The 21,475-nt window shown below is 34.5% G+C and overlaps 3 protein-coding genes across 5 annotated transcripts; 2 read left to right on the plus strand and 1 right to left on the minus strand.

The window, feature by feature from the left end:
- Positions 1 to 103: 103 nt before the first annotated feature.
- LOC114177951 (pentatricopeptide repeat-containing protein At2g17140) lies at positions 104 to 4,711 on the plus strand. 2 transcript variants are annotated; one of them, XM_028063569.1, is made up of 4 exons: positions 104 to 2,728; positions 3,188 to 3,436; positions 3,716 to 3,807; positions 4,423 to 4,711. In XM_028063569.1, the coding sequence occupies exons 1-2, from the start codon at positions 195 to 197 to the stop codon at positions 3,312 to 3,314; spliced, it is 2,661 nt and encodes an 886-aa protein (XP_027919370.1). In that variant the 5' UTR covers positions 104 to 194; the 3' UTR covers positions 3,315 to 3,436; positions 3,716 to 3,807; positions 4,423 to 4,711. The 2 variants fall into 2 exon arrangements, with proteins under 2 accessions (XP_027919370.1, XP_027919371.1); XM_028063570.1 differs by having other exon boundaries at positions 4,533 to 4,711.
- Positions 4,712 to 6,283: 1,572 nt separating this feature from the next.
- On the minus strand, positions 6,284 to 8,126 carry LOC114179018 (glycosyl hydrolase 5 family protein-like). Its single transcript, XM_028065200.1, has 3 exons — positions 7,551 to 8,126; positions 6,882 to 7,476; positions 6,284 to 6,805 (listed from the first exon to the last, which is right to left on the minus strand). Exons 1-3 carry the CDS (start codon positions 8,124 to 8,126, stop codon positions 6,378 to 6,380), a joined length of 1,599 nt encoding a protein of 532 aa, XP_027921001.1. The 3' UTR covers positions 6,284 to 6,377.
- Positions 8,127 to 14,179: 6,053 nt separating this feature from the next.
- On the plus strand, positions 14,180 to 20,555 carry LOC114177953 (receptor-like serine/threonine-protein kinase SD1-7). Of its 2 annotated transcripts, XM_028063571.1 has the most exons (7): positions 14,180 to 15,578; positions 18,598 to 18,753; positions 18,830 to 19,020; positions 19,131 to 19,341; positions 19,425 to 19,662; positions 19,763 to 19,913; positions 20,008 to 20,555. In XM_028063571.1, exons 1-7 carry the CDS (start codon positions 14,282 to 14,284, stop codon positions 20,317 to 20,319), a joined length of 2,556 nt encoding a protein of 851 aa, XP_027919372.1. In that variant the 5' UTR covers positions 14,180 to 14,281; the 3' UTR covers positions 20,320 to 20,555. The 2 variants fall into 2 exon arrangements, with proteins under 2 accessions (XP_027919372.1, XP_027919373.1); XM_028063572.1 differs by lacking the exons at positions 14,180 to 15,578; positions 18,598 to 18,753 and having other exon boundaries at positions 18,837 to 19,020; positions 19,136 to 19,341; positions 20,008 to 20,544.
- Positions 20,556 to 21,475: the final 920 nt, after the last annotated feature.

Below are 21,475 nucleotides of genomic sequence, written 5' to 3' on the forward strand. Positions count from 1 at the left end.
GAACACTCAAGTGATGTTTGGATAATTTTGATTTTCTCAAACTTTGAAAATATTAGTATAAAATGACAGAATTTCACCACATACATGTATGGTTTTGCGGTTAGAAATGCAGAAAAGAAGAGTGAGAAGCTGTGTTCTTATTACTCTGGGAGTTTGCGGCGACACTGTTTCTGAAAAACGAAACAAATAATCGAATGGAGCTAAGGAGGAAGGTGATGGAAGGTGTTCTTAAGAACAGCAAGAATCCAAAATTGGCGTGGCAATTGGTGAAGCGCGTTCTGTCTTCCCCTTCCTCTGCCTCTTCCGTCACCGATCACACTCAGCACCTTGTCACCGTCACAACACGCATCCTTGCAGGCGCCAACATGCACCTTCAACTCCACCACCTCCACAAACTCCTCCTAGCCTCTCAGCCGCACCACATTGCGCACCCTTCCATCGTTTCCATGGTCCGAGTCCTCGCCCAATGGGGTCACATCGACGAGGCCCTCACACACTTCAAATCCCTCAGAGCCCAATTCCCCTCATCCCCTCCCTCCCTCTCCTTCTACAACCTCCTCCTCCGCTCCGCCATCCAACACAACCGCCCCAACCTCGTCACGTGGCTCTACACTGACATGATTGCCGCACGTGTCACCCCTCAGACCTACACCTTCAACCTTCTCATCCAGTCTCTCTGCGATTCTCGCGCCTTCGACCACGCCCTCCAACTGTTTGATAAAATGTCCCAAAAAGGATGCCACCCCAACGAGTTCACTCTGGGGATTCTGGTCCGTGGCTTGTGCCGCGCGGGTCGTGTCAAACAAGCTTTGGAGCTTGTTAACAATAGTTACAGCAATAGCAATGGCAATGATAATAACAGTTCGTGTCGTATTGCCAACAGGGTTGTGTACAATACTCTTGTTTCTGCATTTTGTAGAGAGGAGCTAAATGATGAAGCTGAGAAACTTGTTGAGAGGATGAGCGAGGTAGGGTTGTTGCCTGATGTTGTTACTTTTAATTCGAGGATTTCTGCGCTTTGTAGAGCTGGAAAGGTTCTTGAGGCATCGAGGATTTTCAGAGATATGCAGATGGATGTGGAATTGGGGCTTCCTAGACCCAATGTTGTAACTTATAATTTGATGCTTAAGGGGTTCTGTAAGCGTGGGATGATAGAGGATGCAAGGGGTTTGGTTGAAACCATGAAGAAAGCTGGGAATTTTGTCTCTTTGGAAAGTTATAACATATGGTTGTTGGGTTTGCTCAGGAATGGGGAGCTATTGGAGGCTCGGTTAGTACTTGATGAAATGGCGGCAAAAGGCATTGAACCGAATGCTTACACGTATAACATTATGGTGGATGGGTTATGTAGAAACCATATGCTGTCAGATGCAAGAGGGTTGATGGATGTGATGATGAGCAATGGGGTTTACCCAGATACGGTTACTTATAGTACACTCCTGCATGGATACTGCAGTAAAGGGAAGGTTTTTGAAGCTAAACGTGTTCTTCATGAAATGATAAGGAATGGCTGTCAGCCGAATACTTATACCTGCAACACGTTGCTGCATAGCCTGTGGACAAAGGGGAGAACGCAAGAGGCAGAGGAAATGCTGCAAAAGATGAATGAAAAATGCTATCAACCGGATACTGTAACCTGCAATATTGTGGTCAATGGTCTCTCTAGAAATGGAGAATTGGACAAGGCAATGCAAATTGTAAATGAGATGTGGACTAATGGACCAACATCCCTTGATAAAGGAAACACATTTGCCACTCTAATTAATTCAATCACCAATGTATCAAACTGCTTGCCTGATGGAATCACATACACAACTTTAATTAATGGACTTTGCAAAGCTGGGAGGCTAGAGGAAGCCAAAAAAACTTTTATTGAAATGTTGGCCAAAAACTTGCACCCTGATTCTGTAACTTATGATACATTCATATGGAGTTTCTGTAAACAAGGGAAGATATCATCGGCTTTTCGTGTCTTGAAGGATATGGAGAGAAATGGTTGTAGCAAGACTCTTCAAACTTATAATGCCTTGATCCTGGGTTTAGGAAGTAAAAAGCAAATATTTGAAATATATGGATTGATGGATGAGATGAGAGAAAAAGGGATAAGTCCAAATATTTTCACTTACAATAATATAATCAGTTGCCTCTGCGAAGGAGGAAAAGCAAATGATGCCATTTCTCTTTTACATGAAATGTTGGATAAGGGCATATCTCCTAATATATCTTCCTTCAAAATATTGATTAAAGCCCTCTGCAAATCTAGTGATTTTAAAGTAGCTTGTGAACTGTTTGAGGTAGCTTTGAGTATATGCGGCCACAAAGAAGCCTTGTACAGTTTCTTGTTCAATGAATTACTTGCTGGAGGACAACTCTCTGATGCAAAGGAGCTATTTGAAGCTTCGTTAGAAAGATATCTCACAGTGAAGAATTTCATGTATAAAGATTTCATTGAAAGACTTTGCCAGGATGAAAGGTTAGCCGATGCTAGTAGCCTTCTTCATAAATTGATTGATAAGGGATATGGCTTCGATCATGCATCATTCATGCCAGTGATTGATGGCTTAAGTAAAAGAGGAAACAAACAGAAAGCGGATGAACTAGCAAAGAGGATGATGGAATTGGCATTAGAAGATAGACCTGTCGATACGACTTATCAAAACAGAAACAGAGTCATTCCTGGAAAACTACATAACGATGAAGGAAGTGACTGGAAGGACATAGTTAACAGGTATGACCAGATGGGTGATGAAGATAATCAATTATTTCATTTTTTTGGATTCTGTTCATATTTGGAAAACAAGGTTCTTAATTTGATAGTAGGAGTGAACATTGTTTTTGTATGTGTTGGACAACATAACATGATGGATTTTGTGGGTCTCATTTCTAAACCTTATTAGTTAGACGGTTTCCAAGAAGAACTGATAAACATGAAGACGTTTTTGTATTTTTTTCATCTTTGAAAGAGTTGCTTTATCATGTGACATTTAAAACTATCACCTCTTAGTCGTCTCAAATATCGTAGTTCTATCAAATTAAATGCAAACCAGGATCCTATTATTTTATCATTGAAAAACTTTGATTGTCACAGGTTCTATAATGTCTATGGCTTTTCTTGAGTGCTATCCTTAATTTTCTTATGCTGCATATTCTTCCATCTTCACTAATGATCTATTCTATTATATGACAGGGATGGCGTCAGTGGAATTGCTCTGAAAACTCTTAAGCGTGTGCAGAAAGGCTGGGGTCAAGGAAGTATATCTAGTTTGCAGTCTCAGCCAAATGATTTTCTTGATTACTATGATGGCAGTGGTTAATTATTTGTTTCTGTTGGGGATTTTTTACCCCTTTCCTAAGTTTCAATCTCGAAGGTGGGACAAGAGGAGAAGCAGATCATAGAGTGTAAAGGTTTGGGGTTGGAAATATTGAAGACCTCTTTGTAAGTAAAAGTTTTCAATAAAATATGTATTCCTTTCAATGCCAAGTATACACACCATAGAAAGTAATTCAAAACAGACTTTACGAGTTGTACAAACATTGGTATATACTTTTTCCCTTTCGTATATATCTGGAATGTATATTGATTTAATGGAAAGTGAAAGGCCGTCAGATAATTGATCTGAAGGAGTAGTTGAACATCTCTTTAGCAAGTCTCTAAGGCTTTCTTATTTCCGCATCTTGATGCTTGGGAATCTCCTGACCTTTAAAATGACTGCAGGTTGGATTACATTTGAGGATTGGGACAATTCCTTGTTCCTGGATGCCAAGGGAAGGCAGATGTTTACCTATGATGCAGAATGTTCAGAATCTGTAAGAATTTTCTAGACAATTGGTCAGGGTTTGATGTGGCTGAAATGCTTTTTTGCTGGTGAATCAATATCTTAGTAAAAAAATATTAGAAGTGTAATACTACAACATTATCTCCTTGAGTGGTTTATGCAACTTAGGCCTGAATTTACAGGAAAAGGTTACGTGGCGTCATAATTAATATTAAAAATGTAATTGAAAACCATAATATGTGAATATTATTATTCAATGATGGATATTCTGAGATGTATGAGGTTCACCATATACCATTCATTAGTTTTTTTTTTTTTTTTATCTCATTTCGTCCATTTCAATTCATACTCCTTGAATTTGTTTGTTTTTGTTTCTAATTTACCAATTAGATAATCTTTTATCTGGATGGTGATTTTCCATTTAAGTTATCTGGATGGTTGAAATATTGTCATGCAGTGGTATAGGTTGAAATATTATCATGCCTATCTTAGTTTGATTCCCATACAAAAGATTTTAAATTAGAGTTCTTAAATCGTAACACATCAAATCAAGTTATTTTGAATTGCAATTTTCTTTGATCATGTGGTTATCTACTTAAACTTTTTATTATTATTTTCTCATATTTTGATCATCTGTCAACTGTAGTTAAGGATATCCTCAAGTATCTTATCTTCAAACTGATTGTGCATGTGCCTCAATTACGCATTTGAACACCTCAATGGCTATCAAGGAGGTAATTGTGTTCCTTAATGTAGGAAATGGAGATACACTATAGGGACAAATAGTGATGGATCAACAGCAGTGTATATATCCTTTGGGACTCAAAAAGTGGCTTCATTCCCCATCATAAACAGAAGTCTTCTAGGTTGATGGTTCTCATACGGAGAGATCATAGCAAAACCATCATGTATACAAATTGTATATTGTTTTCTTGTGTCGAGCCTGTTGCATTTGTGTTTTATTTTGTTTTTCATACAGTTTTATATTTTTGACAGCTTATGACATTCTTTGAGGAGCATCTTCTTCATGATAAGTTAACATGAGCGGATTGTAAAAATAATTTTTTCCTCATTTTAAGTCCGTGTCGAAGTTGCTAGTGATTTGTTTGGTACACTTCTTCTCCAAGTGGTTTTTGAAGAAATTAAAAGAATCACTTTTGAAAACTCTCACACGGTGTAATAAAACTAGTGAAATATTCTACATCACGTTAGCTTTGAATCGTTTTAATGAAAATAATATTTGAATAGTACTTTTATAAACAACAAGGTTATGAGTTTAATACAATGCGAATTCCAACACCAACATTATTAATCTAAAGCAATCTTGCATCAATTATTTTGCATGTTGCATAGCCACGCCCGGGTCTGATGCTTTCTGATTAACTCTTGCTTAGCCTCACCTTCCCACTTCAAGCTAAAAATCAGAAATATGCTTTTAATGATTTGGCTAATTCGCTTGAAGCCTGATTTTGTGGCTAAGCGCATATGTCTTCGAGACACTTCCTTTAACTTTAAAATTTGCTCCCAATTAACTTTCTCTAACACGACCAATTTTTATATTTTTGTTTCTACAAAATTTAAACAAAACTAAACTAAAACTTAAATGTTCATAAATCTACACTAATCGAGTTGAATATCTTACTCTAAAAATATGGCTGAAAGTAAGATAATTTTCTCAAAGTTTCATGTAACAAATAAGTATTTAATTAGACAATTATAACGAATCATTTTAAACATGAAGATATGTGCTGCTGCAGAAAACACAGATGGCTAGAAGTCGCATAATGTTAATTCTATTTCCTTAGATTGTGTTGCAATCTTAATTTGTGGCAATTCATAGCAACTTTATTTTTGTTGCAGCTGTTTGAAAATATCGGGAATGAAATAAAAATAATAATTAAACTTTACGGAAATCTTTGAGGATCAACCACTATTTTGAACAATAAAATTGGTTAATCCATAACGTTAGCAAACAGAAGAGAAGGGATAACATCATGGTATATGATGTTTTGTATCGGTAAATACATTTCTAATTTAAAATATGTTTTTTATATAGATAACCACCCATCATCCTAGTTTTAGGATAACTAATGAACCAACATTGGATGTTGTAATCGATATATGTAATAACGTTAAATGCATTTGAATGGAACATCGTACTATTTTGAAGGTTACTATTTTATTTTGTGTTTGTAGTGCCAAACGTTGTATTTCATGTTGCTATAAATAGTCCCTTGAGGAGGAAAATGGAGGTCAGAAAATATATAGTATTTTGTTCATGGTAGCGTGACAACATTGGCAGACAGAAGAAATGGAAGGATAACATTCAATGGTCTATTAATGTTTGCAGCTACAGTTTATGAATAATTTCATTTTAGTTAATTCCAATTAAGGTTTTTAATTAACTGATATTTCTATATAACGAGTATTCACAATTTATTTGTACTAGATTTCTAGTGCTAAAACATCTAGTTGTAGTGCCACAGACAACATTATTCCCTCCTATGATTGCTAAAAATGAAAAGAAAACAACCACTAAGCAAACTTCCTAAATTCTACCGTAGAAAAAAAAAATGAAGAAAACCCCTAATTAATTTCCATCTAAACATTAGTAGGAACAAGTCGGAACCATTGGTTTAGGGGATCATCCAAACATGAAGGATCATCATCTCCTATGCAGATGCATTTTGTGGTGACTATCTTGGTAGAATTGGAATCCTTTTCCAGGCACAAAACCTCTCCATCCTTGCCAAAACTGGCCAAGTGAAGACCACTCATTGAAACAGCTTTCCAAGAACTTTGTGCAGACAAACAATCTTCCGAGAGAGATGGAGGAAGCCCTTCACCATCTGCCTTCAAACACATACCAGAGTTCATCAACCTAATCGGAGACCCATCTCCTTCGAAACTCCACAAGCTGTTACTCTTACAATCACCCATCACAACCTCCTTATCATCACTCACATGTGCACAGTAACCAGTTGATGGATGGAACAGTATATGAGACTCTGAGGCCTTTGAATTTGGATCTGCATAACATAGTAAAACGTAGTCAGAACCAAACATTGTTTTTTGTACAAACATAAGATCTGTTGTTGGATATACCTTGAATCATCCTTTGTAGAAGCTGAATCTTTTGAGTGAAATTTGGGTCTCTATAATCCTTCCAATCTGAGTCCATCACCCCATATGTTTCTCCAGGTCCAACATTGCCCTGTCTGAAGTAATAGCTTCCTTGGAAAGCCCACAAGCTCCATTCCAAGTCCACGGAGGTAAAATACGCCACAATGCACGGCCAATATCTCTCGTCCGCGAAATTCCCACCTTCCATGTTGTACCCAAATTCACTCACAAACAAAGGTGCTGGATTCTTACCACTCAGAAGAAAACCTGATTGCTGGATGAACCATTGGATGGTGGCGTTGCACACCCAATTGGTCGGTTGCACGTGCCACCTCCCTGTGTCGCCGGAGAAGGAATACACATGCGACTCGTACACAATTTTGTTATCGATGTTCAAATCAAGAGGCCTTGTCTTCAAGTAGCTAAGGTCGTTGTCAAAGCTTAACCCCGAAACGACGATTAGTAAATCCGGGTTAATCTCGTGAATCGTCTTCACTCCTTCGCTCACGTACTTGTACCAAACATTCCAGTTTTGACGTGAACCCCTTAGCTCGTTTCGCAGGTCCATGGCGAACACCTACATAGCACCATCATCAATGTGTAAAAATCACAACTTTATGATAAAAATGTAGGAGTGAACAAGTTACTTACATTGGGTTTTCCCTTGAAGTGGCGTGCAACAAAGGCCAACCCTTGAATCCATTCGGAAGTGTTGAAGTGCCTGTCTCCGAAGAATCCATTCTGATCGTTGTTGCCACAGCACCAGTCTGGCAAACTGAGATGGTTATCGATGAGCACCATGAGTCCATGTTCCCCTAGAGCATCAACGACTGCTTCATAGGCCTGAAGATGGGTCATGTTGAGCACGGAAGGGTTGTGTTTCTCAATCGCTGTCACCATTTCTGGGATGTCATGAGAGTGGAAAATGTCACGGACGGTGTTATTGGCATGGCGAGTGAACATGTATGTGGCATAAGACAAACGAACACAGTTGAATCCTGCTTTGGCCACATTAGCTGCAATCACATTCATGGGTAATTTGTCGAGACCCTCGGCAAGCATGGGTTGAGTATGAGCCACCCAGTGTGAACAGTGCAGCTTCACTCGCTCTCCCGTTGCATCATCTATGATCCATCTCTTCTGAACTGAGAGAGGCATAGATTTGCAGCATGACGTGAATATGGCCAAGAAGCACACTAAGAGAACACACCATTTCATCTTCCTCATTTCTTCAACTCATAATGCATGCTTATATCTAAACTTTGCATCTCTTTATATAATGGTCCTAATATTCATTATTATATTTATTTTTAATTTTGCAATAGTTGTCCATGCATAACTGAATGATCTAACTAACTAGTTAAATTGGAACTCAATAGATAGAGTTTATAATTCTGTATATTTCTTTTTATATTTTATATGTAAACTAAACTTTAATAAACTTTCGATTTTATAATTGTGGTTTCATCCTGTTGGGTTTATATTATTGAGGATAGTATATATTGTTGAATTTTTTTTTTTACAAATTTAAATTAAATATAGGAGAGCGTTAAAAGTTGGCAAGAAACTATTAAAAAATATGATTCATTTTTTTAGGAACTTCGTTCAAAAATTATTGGAAATTTATTATTTTAATAAAAAAATCATACAGTTTTCTCAATTTTCCTATCCTGTGTGTCATAGAAATTTCATCCCACTACATTATTTTAAATCTTTATATTATTAAGAATATTGTAATACACTACTAAAGAAATATATATATATATATATATATATATATATTTCTTAATCTTAAATTTTTTTATTTAAATATTTTTAATAAAATTATCATAAACTATAAATATTGTTAATCATATTATTAATACATTTACAAAAATATAAAAACCTAATTTTTATGAGATGATTTTACATCATATTTAAATAAAGAAAATACGAAATAAATATACATTATATTTACTCAATTAATAATTATTTAAATCTTATAATTATTTTTGTTTCCGTCTTTGCACCTTAATACTTCAATTGAATTTTGCAATTGTTAATGAGTAAATAAAAAGGGTGTAAAAAGTGTTTTGTATATAATACTTTCACTCTTGAATATTAGATGTCAATAAACTTAAAACGAGAGACATAAAGTTAGTTAGATTTTTTTATTGGGAAGTTAACTTTACTAAGAAATAGTGTTTTTCCTAGATCATACTATTGTTCCTCTATTTGGAAATATAGACTTATAGCTTTGCATCTCTTTATATAGTATTCCTAATTTTTTTATCATATTTACTGTAATGTATGGTCGGTCGATGAGTCTAGTCGATCGTAAACTGCCGCAAGAACGATATTACTTCAAAGAAGACGCGCTTAGCAGCCACCTAGATATCGAGCAAAACCCCAACGTTCCAGCAGTTCTTAATGTTCTAATTCTCACACTCCTTTTTGTTTGAACCTTTATAGTTCATTTAAGTCAACCTCTTTCAAAGAAGTGAATCAAATTGACTGTTGAAAAAAAAAAAGGCTATGTTGGCTGAATTATAAGCTCTATAGAGGATCCACACTTGGTCAATGGTTAGTCTTCCTCCACGAAAGAAAGTTGTGCGGGGTGTAAATGGGTGTGCCGAACCAAATTCCAATCAAATGACTCTATAGGAAAGATAGAAAGCAAGATTGGTTGCCAGAGTGTTTCATACAAATAGAGGGGTAGTAGGGATGACAAATGGACTTGTTCTTGTAGATATTGTTCGAACACATTTCTGTTTTGACGAAGAATCCTCGTATTGACTTGGTATGAGTATAGGTATGAAGAATAAAGTCTTGGAAACATATGATAAAATAGGGTATCTCTCACCCAATTATCTTCTCAAAATTTGACTTTATTCCCTACCCCTACTCTCCAACCTACACGGTTGTCCAATCAGTTATCTTACACCCTTCCCTGCATATGCTATATATGTCTCTCCATCATCAGGCTCCGATCTTGTCCACATTACTGACTTGTAAGTTCCTCCATGAGTTATGCTTAGATTCCAACACGTCCTTCCATAATCCCTCTTTTTCCACTCTTAGTCTTCATTTGAATTTTGCCAACAAAGCTTTATTAAAGTTTGTAATGTCTCTTATACCCAACCATCCTTCATCCTTTGGTTTACACAAATATTCCCACTTAATCTAGACTATCTTCCTCTCCTCAAAAGTCCAATCCCAAAAGAACTTTCTTTATATTTCAGTTATCTTTTTACATGTGCTCTTTGGCGCTTTAAAGAAAAAGAGGTAGAATAAAGATAAGGAGGATATGACCGACTTAATTAAACAAATGCGACCCACAAAAGATAGTAATTTTCCTTTCCACTTTGATAGCTTATTCACAATTTTTCCTACTACATCTTGCAAAAAAAAGCTTTTTTCTTAGATTTTCTCCTATTGGCATACCATTTAAATGAGATTTTCTTATAACTACAATTCAATAGTCGAGAGAATTGTTCCATTTCTTCCCTCTCTTTCCCCATCTCGCCAATTCTAGTTTTGCAAGTTTACCCTAGTTTTGACACCCTCCTCAAAACATCTCAAAACAATTTTAATGACCATGATGTTTTCCAAGCTAGCTTCACATGGGAATAATGTGTTGTCAACAAATTATAGTAAATTTATCATGATTCCTTTGCTCCCAACCCTGACACTTTTGTATACGTTTTTAGTATAACTTGTTTTACCATTCTTGCCGGCCCCTCCACTATAATTAGAAATAGGAAAGAAGGTATTGGATCCCTATGTTTTGAAGATTTTTTTGGTTAAAATTATTTAGTAGGACAGTCATTCACCAATACCAATATTGTAGTTGATTCCATACAAGTGTTTATCCATCCAATCCATTTGCTAGATAAGCCTAATCTACCCATCATATCAGTAGCAACTCACATATAGATTTAAAATGACGAAAAAATTATTTTGACAATCCACTCTCGTTAACTTATCATGAACATGCTCCTCAAAAAATGTAATTAGGTGCAAAAAATATAAAACATAATTAAAAATAAAATAAAACGCAAATTAACTTGCTATGATCTCCGTATGAGAACCACTTGTTTTTATGTCCCAAAGGGTATATTGGGAGATAAAATACATATATCCAAATGACCTAAGGAGGCAAAATCAAAAGAAAAACTATATATGTTGTGTACTTTTTTTAGATTGAAAAGAGTCTGAACATTCTACATCATATTAACATCCAAGAAGATGGAATTGCATAGCTTTCATCATCATTGTTTCTTCGCTGAGAATGCAGACATAGCTTTGCATCTCTTTATATAATAGTCCTAATCTTGAATTATATTTTTAGTATTATAACATTATTGCTAATACATGCACGAGGAATGATCTAGTTAACTCTTTGAATTAGTGAATAAACAAAGTTGATACATTTTCTTTTTAAACTTCTTGTTTGTCCTGAATTTAATATAATATTTCACTTTATATTTTATATTTTAATTGAGCATCTTTATTTTCCCGCTTCTTATTAGAAAAACGATGTTAAATGAGTATAGTTGATACTTCTGCTCCTTAAATAATATCAAACTATCAAGAAACATAAGTATGGTCAAAGTTATAATCATTTTACTTTAATCACCATTTCCAATGCAAAATAAAACCCTTGGTAATTCTAGACTCCATTCCAATGCAAAATAAATCTCTTGTTAATTCTAGACTTCACTTTTGGATAAAAGTGTTAGTTAATATGGAGCTATTAATAATCTAAACTAAAAAGTTATAACTACAATATAATTATCTGTTATAATAACGAGTCTATTATTACTTTTAACTTTTACTTTTCTTTCTAATAAAATTATTATCTTAACCTATTATTAGTATATCATTAATTTAAAATATATTATAAAATATTCATTTATTTTTAAGTTATATAAAGTAAATTTTTAATTAAGTCTATTTCTTATTTTGGATGGTGTGATTAATAATTTTATCATTTTGTTTCTTCAACTGACAAAGCAGACTTACATATAAGCTTTACATCTCTTTATATAATAATCCTCATCTTGAATTATATCTTTAATATTACAACATTACTATTAATACACGCATAGCGAATGATCTAAACTGTTTCAATTGAATAAATAAAGTCGATACATTTTGTCTTCAAATTTGGTATGTATCCTGAAATTAATATAATATTTTTCTTTATATTTTATATTTTAACGGAGCAGCGTATTCAACATTAGTTTCTATTTCAGTTAAATAAAAAGAAAACAATTAAAACATTACTTACAATAGGATAACAATGTAGGCTTGAATTGGCAACGTCACTGCAAATTCGTAGGCGAACTAAAGTATTAAGTTTGTTGGTCCACAAGAATTCGGTTTTATGTGGGTCAGAAGTAGGATGGGACAGACCGATTTGTAGACTCGCATAATCTAACACTTTTAAACTTTAGTTCTTGAATTTACATGTGAACTAGTTTTTGAATTCTTTTGAACTGTTTGGACTATTTTTTATTGGAATGTTTTTGGACTACTTTTTAATGAACTATTATATTTTTTTTTATCATTGAGAAGTGATTGTTTTTCATCTTTAATATTCATGTCCAAAACTTGTTTTGTTGTAGAATATAACTTTGTTGAGCTTTTAAAATATTTTCTTTGGATGGTCTTTATGAAATATTTTACTTCAAATTAATTTGATCAGTGCATGGATATCCTTAAAATTATTTAAATGCAACAAATCACTTTTTAAAATTGCGATGCTCCAAAAATGCAGACTAACTTGCTAACCCACAGGCCAAAAGAAATGCAGGACAAGCCACATATTCAACTTACGTTTTCTTTGCAGGACGGGTTAGTCCGACCTACAATGTGCAAGCTTAATGCAGATCATGACTAAATAATCCGAATTGCCACTCTTATCTTACACTATTCATCTTTATTTTCACTCTTAGATTAAAGAAAATGATATCCAAATATAATTGATATGAAAGTGATTCTTCAATAATAACAAACACTTAATAAGCATAAGAACCGTCAAAGTCACAATTTACTTTAATTACCATTTCCAATGTAAAATAAAACTCTTGGTAATTCTAAACTCCACTTTTAGATAAAAGTGTTAGTTATTATGGAACTATTAGAAATTCAAACTGAAAAATTATAATTCCAATATAATTAATATGTTGTAATATTGAGTTTATTATTATTTCTAATTTTACTTCTTTTTCTAATAAATTATTATTTTAAGATATTATTATCGTATCATTAATTTAAAATAAATATATAGTAAAATATTTAAGGTATATAAAGTAAATGTTTAATTAAGTATTCTTTGATTCTTTTTGTCGGATGGCGTGATCAATAATTCTATCTTCTTGTTTTTGTTAATTTCCATTTTAATTTTCTTCATTTTGTTAGCCATCTTGTTTCCTCTTCCTATAAGAACGTTTGAGAAGATCGAAGAAAGAAATATAAAGATCCAATTAAAAATACTAATTAAACATAAAATAAATATTTATCTTTTTAACTAAAACTTTATATGAACATTCATACAGTTTGTTCACATGAGTCAGAATGGGTAAGAATCCATAAGTCAGGTTATCCGACAATAGAAGGTGACAATTAGTAGAACACATCCATTCAATTGCAATTTCCATTAGATTAAGTTTTATCTCAAGTTGAATAATTATGGATGGACAAATTAAAATGTTCGAAGAGAGTATATATCATTAGAATTTGCTTATATTAATTGTGTTTAGGAAAAATATTAATGAGGATGGATTAAAATGTTTGAAAGTGAAGATATATTATTAGATTGGTTTATACTATATGTATAGGAAAAATATACAAGTGGAAGGATGTTAGGAATGTTCATAGGATTTATATAATCTTTTAATTATAGTTAATATGGCGATAATGAATTATATAGAATTAATTAAAATATACATACATTGATGTGAAAAGTCAGATTTAAAGAAATTTTTGAATAGAAGAATTCCCCAATTAATTACCTATAAAGTAAGGAATATTGACTTCAGAAAAAAGAAAAAAAGTGGTGCAGTTAACAATTCCCAATTAAAAAGTGGGTTTTTGTTCCAGAGGCACGCATGTGAACATGAAACCCAAACTGATCGAGAGCCCATAAATGAAGATAACCTCTTTACAAAAATATATATAGAAAAAAAAAAGTGATGCCTGATTTTTAAAAATATTGGTAAAGGCTTTTGAAAAGGAAAAAAGGAAGACCAGATAAGATCTATAAAGAAAGAAAGAAAAATAGTGTTCCCTGTCAAAGCGAAAAGAAGAATAAATAGTTGAGACACTGCACTCAACTACCTTAAATTCACCTTCCACTCAGTAACAAAGCCCTTAACTCTTATTTTGCCTCTCCAAACATGGGAGGTTCCAATCACCTCTTCACATTCTTCGTTTTATGCTTCTTCACCGCTTTTTTCACTTTCTTCCCCACACTTTCCATTTCCACAGATACCTTAACAAAATCCCAATCCCTCCACACCAACCAAACCCTCCTCTCCCCAAGTGCAATTTTCGAGCTTGGTTTCTTTTCCTACACCAATTCCACCTGGTACTTGGCCATATGGTACAAAACCACCCACCACACAGATAAAACTGTGGTCTGGGTGGCAAATCGTGACACCCCACTTCAAAATTCCAACGCTTTTCTCAAAATACACGACAACGGAAACCTCGTCATCGTAAACCAATCCCAAAAACCTGTTTGGTTCTCCAACCACACCGCACCAATAACCAACCCACTTCTTCAGCTCTTGGATTCCGGGAACCTGGTTCTCCGAGAAGAAAACCAGAATGACCCCACAAGGTTCCTCTGGCAGAGCTTTGATTACCCGACAGATACCTTGTTACCCGGCATGAAACTAGGTTGGAACTTCGACACGGGCATGGAGAAACACATAACCTCCTGGAGGGTCACAAACGAAGACCCTTCAAGCGGGGATTTTTCCTTCAAGCTAAATTACCGTGGCCTGCCGGAAATATTCCTCTGGAACAAGGACCGCGTAATCTACCGTAGTGGACCTTGGAATGGCGACAGATTCAGCGGGGTACCCGAGATGCAACCCGTCACCGATTCCATTAAGTTCACGATCTTTGCGGATGACCACCAAGTATACTACACATTCTCAATTGCCAACCACTCCTTGTTCTCGAGACTCTCTGTGAACTCTGTCGGGGAACTCCAACGCCTCACGTGGATACAAAGCACCCAGGTTTGGAACAAATTCTGGTACGCTCCCAAAGACCAATGCGACAACTACCGAGAGTGCGGTCCCTACGGGGTCTGCGACACCAACGCATCGCCGGTGTGTCAGTGTATCAAAGGGTTCCGCCCCAGGAACCAGCAGGCGTGGAATTTGCGAGATGGGTCTGGTGGGTGTGTGAGGAACACGGGATTGGCGTGTGGGAGTGACAGGTTTCTGCATATGCAGAACGTGAAGTTGCCAGATACAACGTCGGTGTTCGCGAACAGGAGCATGGGGCTAGTGGAGTGCGGGGATTTGTGCCAGAGGAATTGTTCGTGCACTGCTTATGCAAATATTGAGATTAGTAATGGAGGAAGTGGGTGCGTGATGTGGGTTGGTGAGCTTTTGGACCTGAGACGCTACCCTTCTGGAGGGCAAGATCTTTATGTCAGATTGGCGGCTTCTGATGTAGGTATGTTCTTCCTGAATTCTGATTCTGCATTTTCTCTGTTTCATGTTCATGTCGAAAAAACAGAGCATATGTATTTGGTCGTTTGAATTTCATAAAAACTGTAACTTTTAGTTCTAGTTTTATCTTCTTTATTTTTCCTTCTTTAATTTGAACTGTTGATGAGTACAAAGTCTATCAAAACACATAGTGAAATAGGGTAATATTTACACGCATTCAGAAAAACAAGTCAACCGAAATGGGTGTGTATTAAACATTGCACTTATGAGAATTTCAGAACAGGACCAAAGTAATGGAGTGGAAGGGTTTAGGGTCCTCTGCATCATTGGCTGTTGAATGAGTAAAGAGAATATTCAAGTATGAAAAGACGGGAATAGAACTCCTTTGACATGCACACCCCACCTTTATAGAGCTATAGCAGTTTAGCGGTACTTATCTGTCATGTTCAAACAGAAAACTTATTCCAACATTTAACTATTTAACTATTCCAAAGAGTAACTTTCTTGTGAAGGAACTTAAGGTGGGTGAATTATTACAGAGGAATATGAGATTCTAGACGTAGAAACTGGTTTTAGATGCTACTAACTAAAGACTCTTAATTTAATGATTTTTATCAAAATATTTGATCTCTGAAGAACATTAGCAGATTCACAAACAAACAAGACAGGAAAAAAATACGATAGCAGATTGACTTTTGTCTTAGAAAGTAATGATTTAAATGACAGCATGAATTTGAAAATGGAAGAGTTTTTTTCCTGCAATGGGAACTCACTGGACACTGCAATGTGAAGGAAGCCAACAAAAAGAAAGACAACGAAACCTATAGAGTTTAGTTGTCGGTAGCCTGTACCTGCTACACGTGCTCTTCAATGTCTCAGTCCTATTGCTTTCAAGTTTTTTTTTTTTTTTTTTTTTTTTTACCTTATTTTGTGTTACCTTTTCCACTTCAAATGGAATGTAGCCGAAAGAACCTAGGAATGGTTATTTAAATTTTAACTAATTTAACTGTTTAATGTAAATTTAATTTTAATGTTCACACTTTCACAAGACACATAATTGAATTGTTAATTTTTTTTATAAATTAAAAAAGTTGACATGAGGAATGGGAATCTTATGTTTGTCTATGTTACTGGTGTGCAACATGTGTCGCTGTGGCAGTGAGTGTCACACACTAGTCAATACTTATTCAGATTCTCACCATTTGTGGCAGATGCATTGGTGACCAGAAAATTAATTATGTGTGTATAGAATTTTCCAAATACTTCCACGTCAAGGAACCCAACTCACCTCAAATTCTTCTTCTTGGAAGATTTTGTGATGTGTTTGGTCAAGGGTCCTCACTCAAAGCTTTTTTCATAATTATAAATAAATTATGAAGGAACTCTTCTTTCATTTTTACCCTAAATAAATAATTAATAAGATCATTAAAATATTCAATAAGTGATAAAATAATTTAATGAAATTGTTTTGCTTCTTATATCTAGATTCTTTGTGTAAAATCCTTGAAAATAACTCATTGCAAAGTGGAAGTGATAATATTTTACTTTAATTTGCACTTATGGACAGTTTAAAGAGTTTATATTTTCACATATTCTTAAGAAACTTGTGTAAAACATGGTTAATTACTAGTAAGTTTTTATCTATGAAATATTTTATTTGTTTTTTCATTCTTAAAATTTGAAATAATTGTTTAGAAAAGTTTAACAAGGATTTTAAATACAAGGCATAGATCTTTAGATGTGTTTTTTGTTTGCTTTTTCTCACTCTATCTTTAGATTAGATTGACAATTGATTGCTTTTCCTTTTCTTCTTTGTGTCTTAAAAAAGAGATTAACAATTGATGATGAATGATTTTTGTTTCACCACCTTTTTTATTCTCACAAACCAACAAGGATGAACTACTTTTAGAGGAAAAAAAGTTGATGACGCAGCCAAAGTTGGATATTATATGATGTGTGCCCAGAAGAAAAATAAGTGCGAAACTGTATGACTCAACTCCAATGTGCTACCCTCACCTTGATTTGTTGCGTTAGTTAATCAAATTAACTCAATAATTAAAGGATCTATTTAAAGTTCTGTGGGGCCACTTAAGTGCTTTCTTTCTTTTTTTTTTTTTTTGTCCAATCACTTTTCTGAACCTAAATATTTTAAATTTTGTCTCTTTATGATTGGGACGTGGCCCAACCTTTTTGACTTTAAGGTTCCATGATGCCACACCTCTCCGTTTTAATTGTCTCTTCTGACAAAAATTCTTTTATATTTGTATTTTTAAAAGTTTATTAATTTACGTTTCTTATTATACCGTTAACTCTTTTTTTTTTTTAAATAACTTAGGCGCACAATTGTTATAATCGATAAATAAATGTGAGAGAAAAACGAGTTTGCATCTATTTTGAATGAAATCGTTTTTCACATTTACACGCATCGAAACTGAATTAAACAGTGGCGTTGTATCTAGTTGTAATTGTAGCCCCTAATGTGACTACTCGCAATAAAAGCACGATCACTGTTGTGGCGAAGTGACATCTTATCTTATCAAGAGCGAGCTTGGTGCTGTTCAAATTTGACAATAGAAAAGGAGGGTTCAAGAGGGACGTGGAAAAGGTTAATTATTGGCAGAGGAAAAACGTTTGAATCATCTTCTTGCAGCCAAATGGGAATTTCTTATCCATTTTGGTGGGAGTAGGTATCTTCAGAAAGTTGCAGATCTTACTCAAATGGGAAAGTCCAAATTCCCAAATTAAATTATGAAAAAAAACTAAATCTCAATCCCCACTTTGAAATTAATTGGTTCACTTATCTATTTTCTTTGGAAAATAGAATATTGTTAATTTGTCACATCCCTTTGTTGCGTAAATTCCGTGCAAGAAGATGAATGAGATTCCTTTGTAGTTAAAACCAATGATTGCAGAGCTTATTTGTTTCTTTTTACGTTCAGTTATTATTTAATTTGTACTTCTTGAACTTGATTTTGGAAAGTGGATATCTGAACTAAAAAAGGTGTTTCTCTGATGACTTATAGGGGTGGAAGATGATTCTGGCAAGACAAGTAATACAGTAAAGGATATAGGCATTGTAGTTGGTGTTGCAGGTTTTGTACTATTGGCATCTGCCATCTTTATCTTGTGGAAGAAGAGGAAATTGCAACGTGTATTGAAATGGAAGACAGAAAAAAGAGGTGATGCACGATTACTGTCCCACATGTTAGTACACATTGCAACCATGCAGTATGATGATTTTTGTTTGAAAATCAGGTTTTTCGGAAAGAAGTCAGGATTTGTTAATGAACGAGGGAGTGTTATCAAGTAACAGAGAACAGTTCGGTGAAAGTAACATGGAGGACCTAGAGTTGCCATTGTTTGATTTTAACACCATAACAATGGCTACAAACAACTTCTCTGAAGAAAACAAACTTGGACAAGGAGGTTTTGGAAGTGTTTACAGAGTAAGAAGTTTTAATAGATGTGTCCACAAACAAGTCCTTGAATTCATTCACTCATGAATTATGATATGATCCATGAAAATGCATAACTGGAATAATTGTGTTTCTACCAGGGCAGGTTGAAGGAAGGCCAGGACATTGCTGTGAAGAGATTATCAAAGAATTCTGGACAAGGAATCGAGGAGTTCAAGAATGAGGTGAAGTTAATTGTGAAGCTTCAGCATCGAAATCTAGTTCGTTTACTTGGTTGCAGCATTCAGATGGATGAGAAGATGCTGGTCTATGAGTACATGGAAAACAGAAGCCTTGATGCAATTTTGTTTGGTGAGTCATTTCAACATTCTGATATTCTTAATCTGTATTCAAATTTCAAACACTTGATATTGATAGTAACCACGATGATCCAGATAAGGCAAAAAAATCCTCCCTTGATTGGCAAACGCGCTTCAACATCATATGTGGCATTGCTAGAGGGCTTCTATATTTGCACCAAGATTCCAGATTTAGGATCATACACAGGGATCTCAAGGCAAGCAACATTCTACTTGACAAAGAGATGAACCCAAAGATATCAGACTTTGGTATGGCTAGAATTTTTGGCACGGATCAGATAGAAGCAAATACGATGAGAATTGTCGGAACATAGTGAGTACCAAGTAACAAGTAACATGTCGCACACTATTAGTATTAGCCAAACATAACAAACATTGTGATATTTACCATTTACAATTTTTTTTGTATGCAGTGGATACATGTCCCCTGAGTATGCTATGGACGGAGTGTTCTCAGTAAAATCTGATGTTTTTAGTTTTGGGGTTCTTGTGCTGGAGATAGTAAGTGGAAAAAAGAACAGAGGATTCTATTTGGCAAACAAAGAATTGAATCTTCTAGGACATGTATGTGCTGTTACTCTTTTAGTATTATGTTTGTTGTTTGGTTCTAACATAATGTCCTGTTTGATAAGAAACAAGTGACTGTGGTTTGTTGTAGGCATGGAAGTTGTGGATAGAAGGAAATGCGTTGGAAGTGAGAGATTCGTGTATTGAGACATCATATTCAGCATCAGAAGTTCATAGATGCATACAAGTGGGTCTGTTGTGCGTGCAAGAGCGTGCAGAAGACAGGCCAACAATGTCTTCAGTGGTGTTGATGCTGAGTAGTGATACTGCATCAATGTCACAACCCAGAAACCCAGGGTTTTGTCTTGGAAGAAATCCTATGGAAACTGAATCTTCTTCAAGTAAACAAGAAGAATCATGCACTGTGAACCATGTCACTGTCACAATGATAGATGCTAGGTAGTAAAACAATGTGACCTCATCTAGCTACCAAGCATACCAGTATAATCACATTTTTTCTTTCAAGTCTAAACAGGAAAAATCCCTTCTTTCATAGTTGCAGTGTCTGAGATACAGTATCATCTTGATTTTGGTGTATAGTAGAGATGCTATATAGTTTTAAGATACTTTTCGTTGCTGTTATTGAGCCTCATAACAGAAGAAAAGAAATAAATTCTTTGACGAAAAACATTCATTCCACATTTATCTTAGATTCAAATAATTAAAAAAAAAAGAGTGAAATTTTGTATTTATAAAGAAAACAAAGAAAGAAAAGTATTACTGTCCAACACAACAAGACTACATAATTGTTTGATACCATCAAATCCTCATACTTTATGTTCGCTATTATTGAACCAATGTATTTGTAATATTTACCTTAGATTTTAGGCTTATCCGAATGTACTCTTTGATCCTATGAATCTATCAGTTTCCATTTTTACCAAGTTTGTGTCTTTTCGGAATGACGGAGTAATATGTAGTATATTTCTTTTAGTAATTTTTATTTTTATTTGCATTTTCTGGCATAATTTTAGGTACTTAACACTCATTTTCCTATAGAAGTGTGTTTTTTTATTTTTTATCTTTCTATTATATCAATCATCATAAATACTTAATTTTGTTTTTTTTTTATGTAACGATCTAAATTTAAATTGTTGATTTTTTTTATCAATTTTTTTCATTTATTTTCTTGAATTCATTGTAACACATAGATACAGAAATTCTCATTTCATGCCCACATCTTAAAATAGACAATTACTTTCTGCAACCCATCAATTTCTTCTCCTACCTCATTAAAAGAAAGTGTTTTTCGTAAAAGAGGACGACATTTATTTTCCCGAATTATGTTCTGTGTTGCGGAAAATAAATTTCAAATTTGAGGGGTACAGGAAGAAAATGTGGCGTGTAGGAAGCAATTGCCGCCTTTACAGTATCTGGTAAGCCTCCGTATAGTAAAGAATGAAAAAGCTTAGTGTAATATATTCTAAAGCAATTAAAATTCACTTGCATTAGATACTTTATATTCCATAAAATTCAACATCATCTTAATTAACTAGTTCAAATGAAAGTGACTTATCAAATACAATATTTATATTTGATTGTGAAGGTTTGATATCTTT

This window comes from Vigna unguiculata, chromosome 3 (genome assembly GCF_004118075.2).
Source record: "Vigna unguiculata cultivar IT97K-499-35 chromosome 3, ASM411807v1, whole genome shotgun sequence".
Lineage (NCBI taxonomy): Eukaryota > Viridiplantae > Streptophyta > Magnoliopsida > Fabales > Fabaceae > Vigna > Vigna unguiculata.

What these genes read in the sequence shown, in the direction of transcription:
- LOC114177953 (XM_028063571.1), top strand. Translation starts at nt 14,282, where the DNA reads ATGGGAGGTTCCAATCACCTCTTCACATTCTTCGTTTTATGCTTCTTC. An exon ending in ATTGGCGGCTTCTGATGTAG is followed by an intron (nt 15,579 to 18,597) that starts GTATGTTCTTCC and finishes GATGACTTATAG; the next exon opens with GGGTGGAAGATGATTCTGGC. An exon ending in GTTTTGGAAGTGTTTACAGA is followed by an intron (nt 19,021 to 19,130) that starts GTAAGAAGTTTT and finishes TGTTTCTACCAG; the next exon opens with GGCAGGTTGAAGGAAGGCCA.
- LOC114177951 (XM_028063569.1), top strand. Translation starts at nt 195, where the DNA reads ATGGAGCTAAGGAGGAAGGTGATGGAAGGTGTTCTTAAGAACAGCAAG. An exon ending in TGGAAGGACATAGTTAACAG is followed by an intron (nt 2,729 to 3,187) that starts GTATGACCAGAT and finishes ATTATATGACAG; the next exon opens with GGATGGCGTCAGTGGAATTG.
- LOC114179018 (XM_028065200.1), bottom strand. Translation starts at nt 8,126, where the DNA reads ATGAGGAAGATGAAATGGTGTGTTCTCTTAGTGTGCTTCTTGGCCATA. An exon ending in ACTTCAAGGGAAAACCCAAT is followed by an intron (nt 7,477 to 7,550) that starts GTAAGTAACTTG and finishes GGTGCTATGTAG; the next exon opens with GTGTTCGCCATGGACCTGCG. An exon ending in TCTACAAAGGATGATTCAAG is followed by an intron (nt 6,806 to 6,881) that starts GTATATCCAACA and finishes TATGTTATGCAG; the next exon opens with ATCCAAATTCAAAGGCCTCA.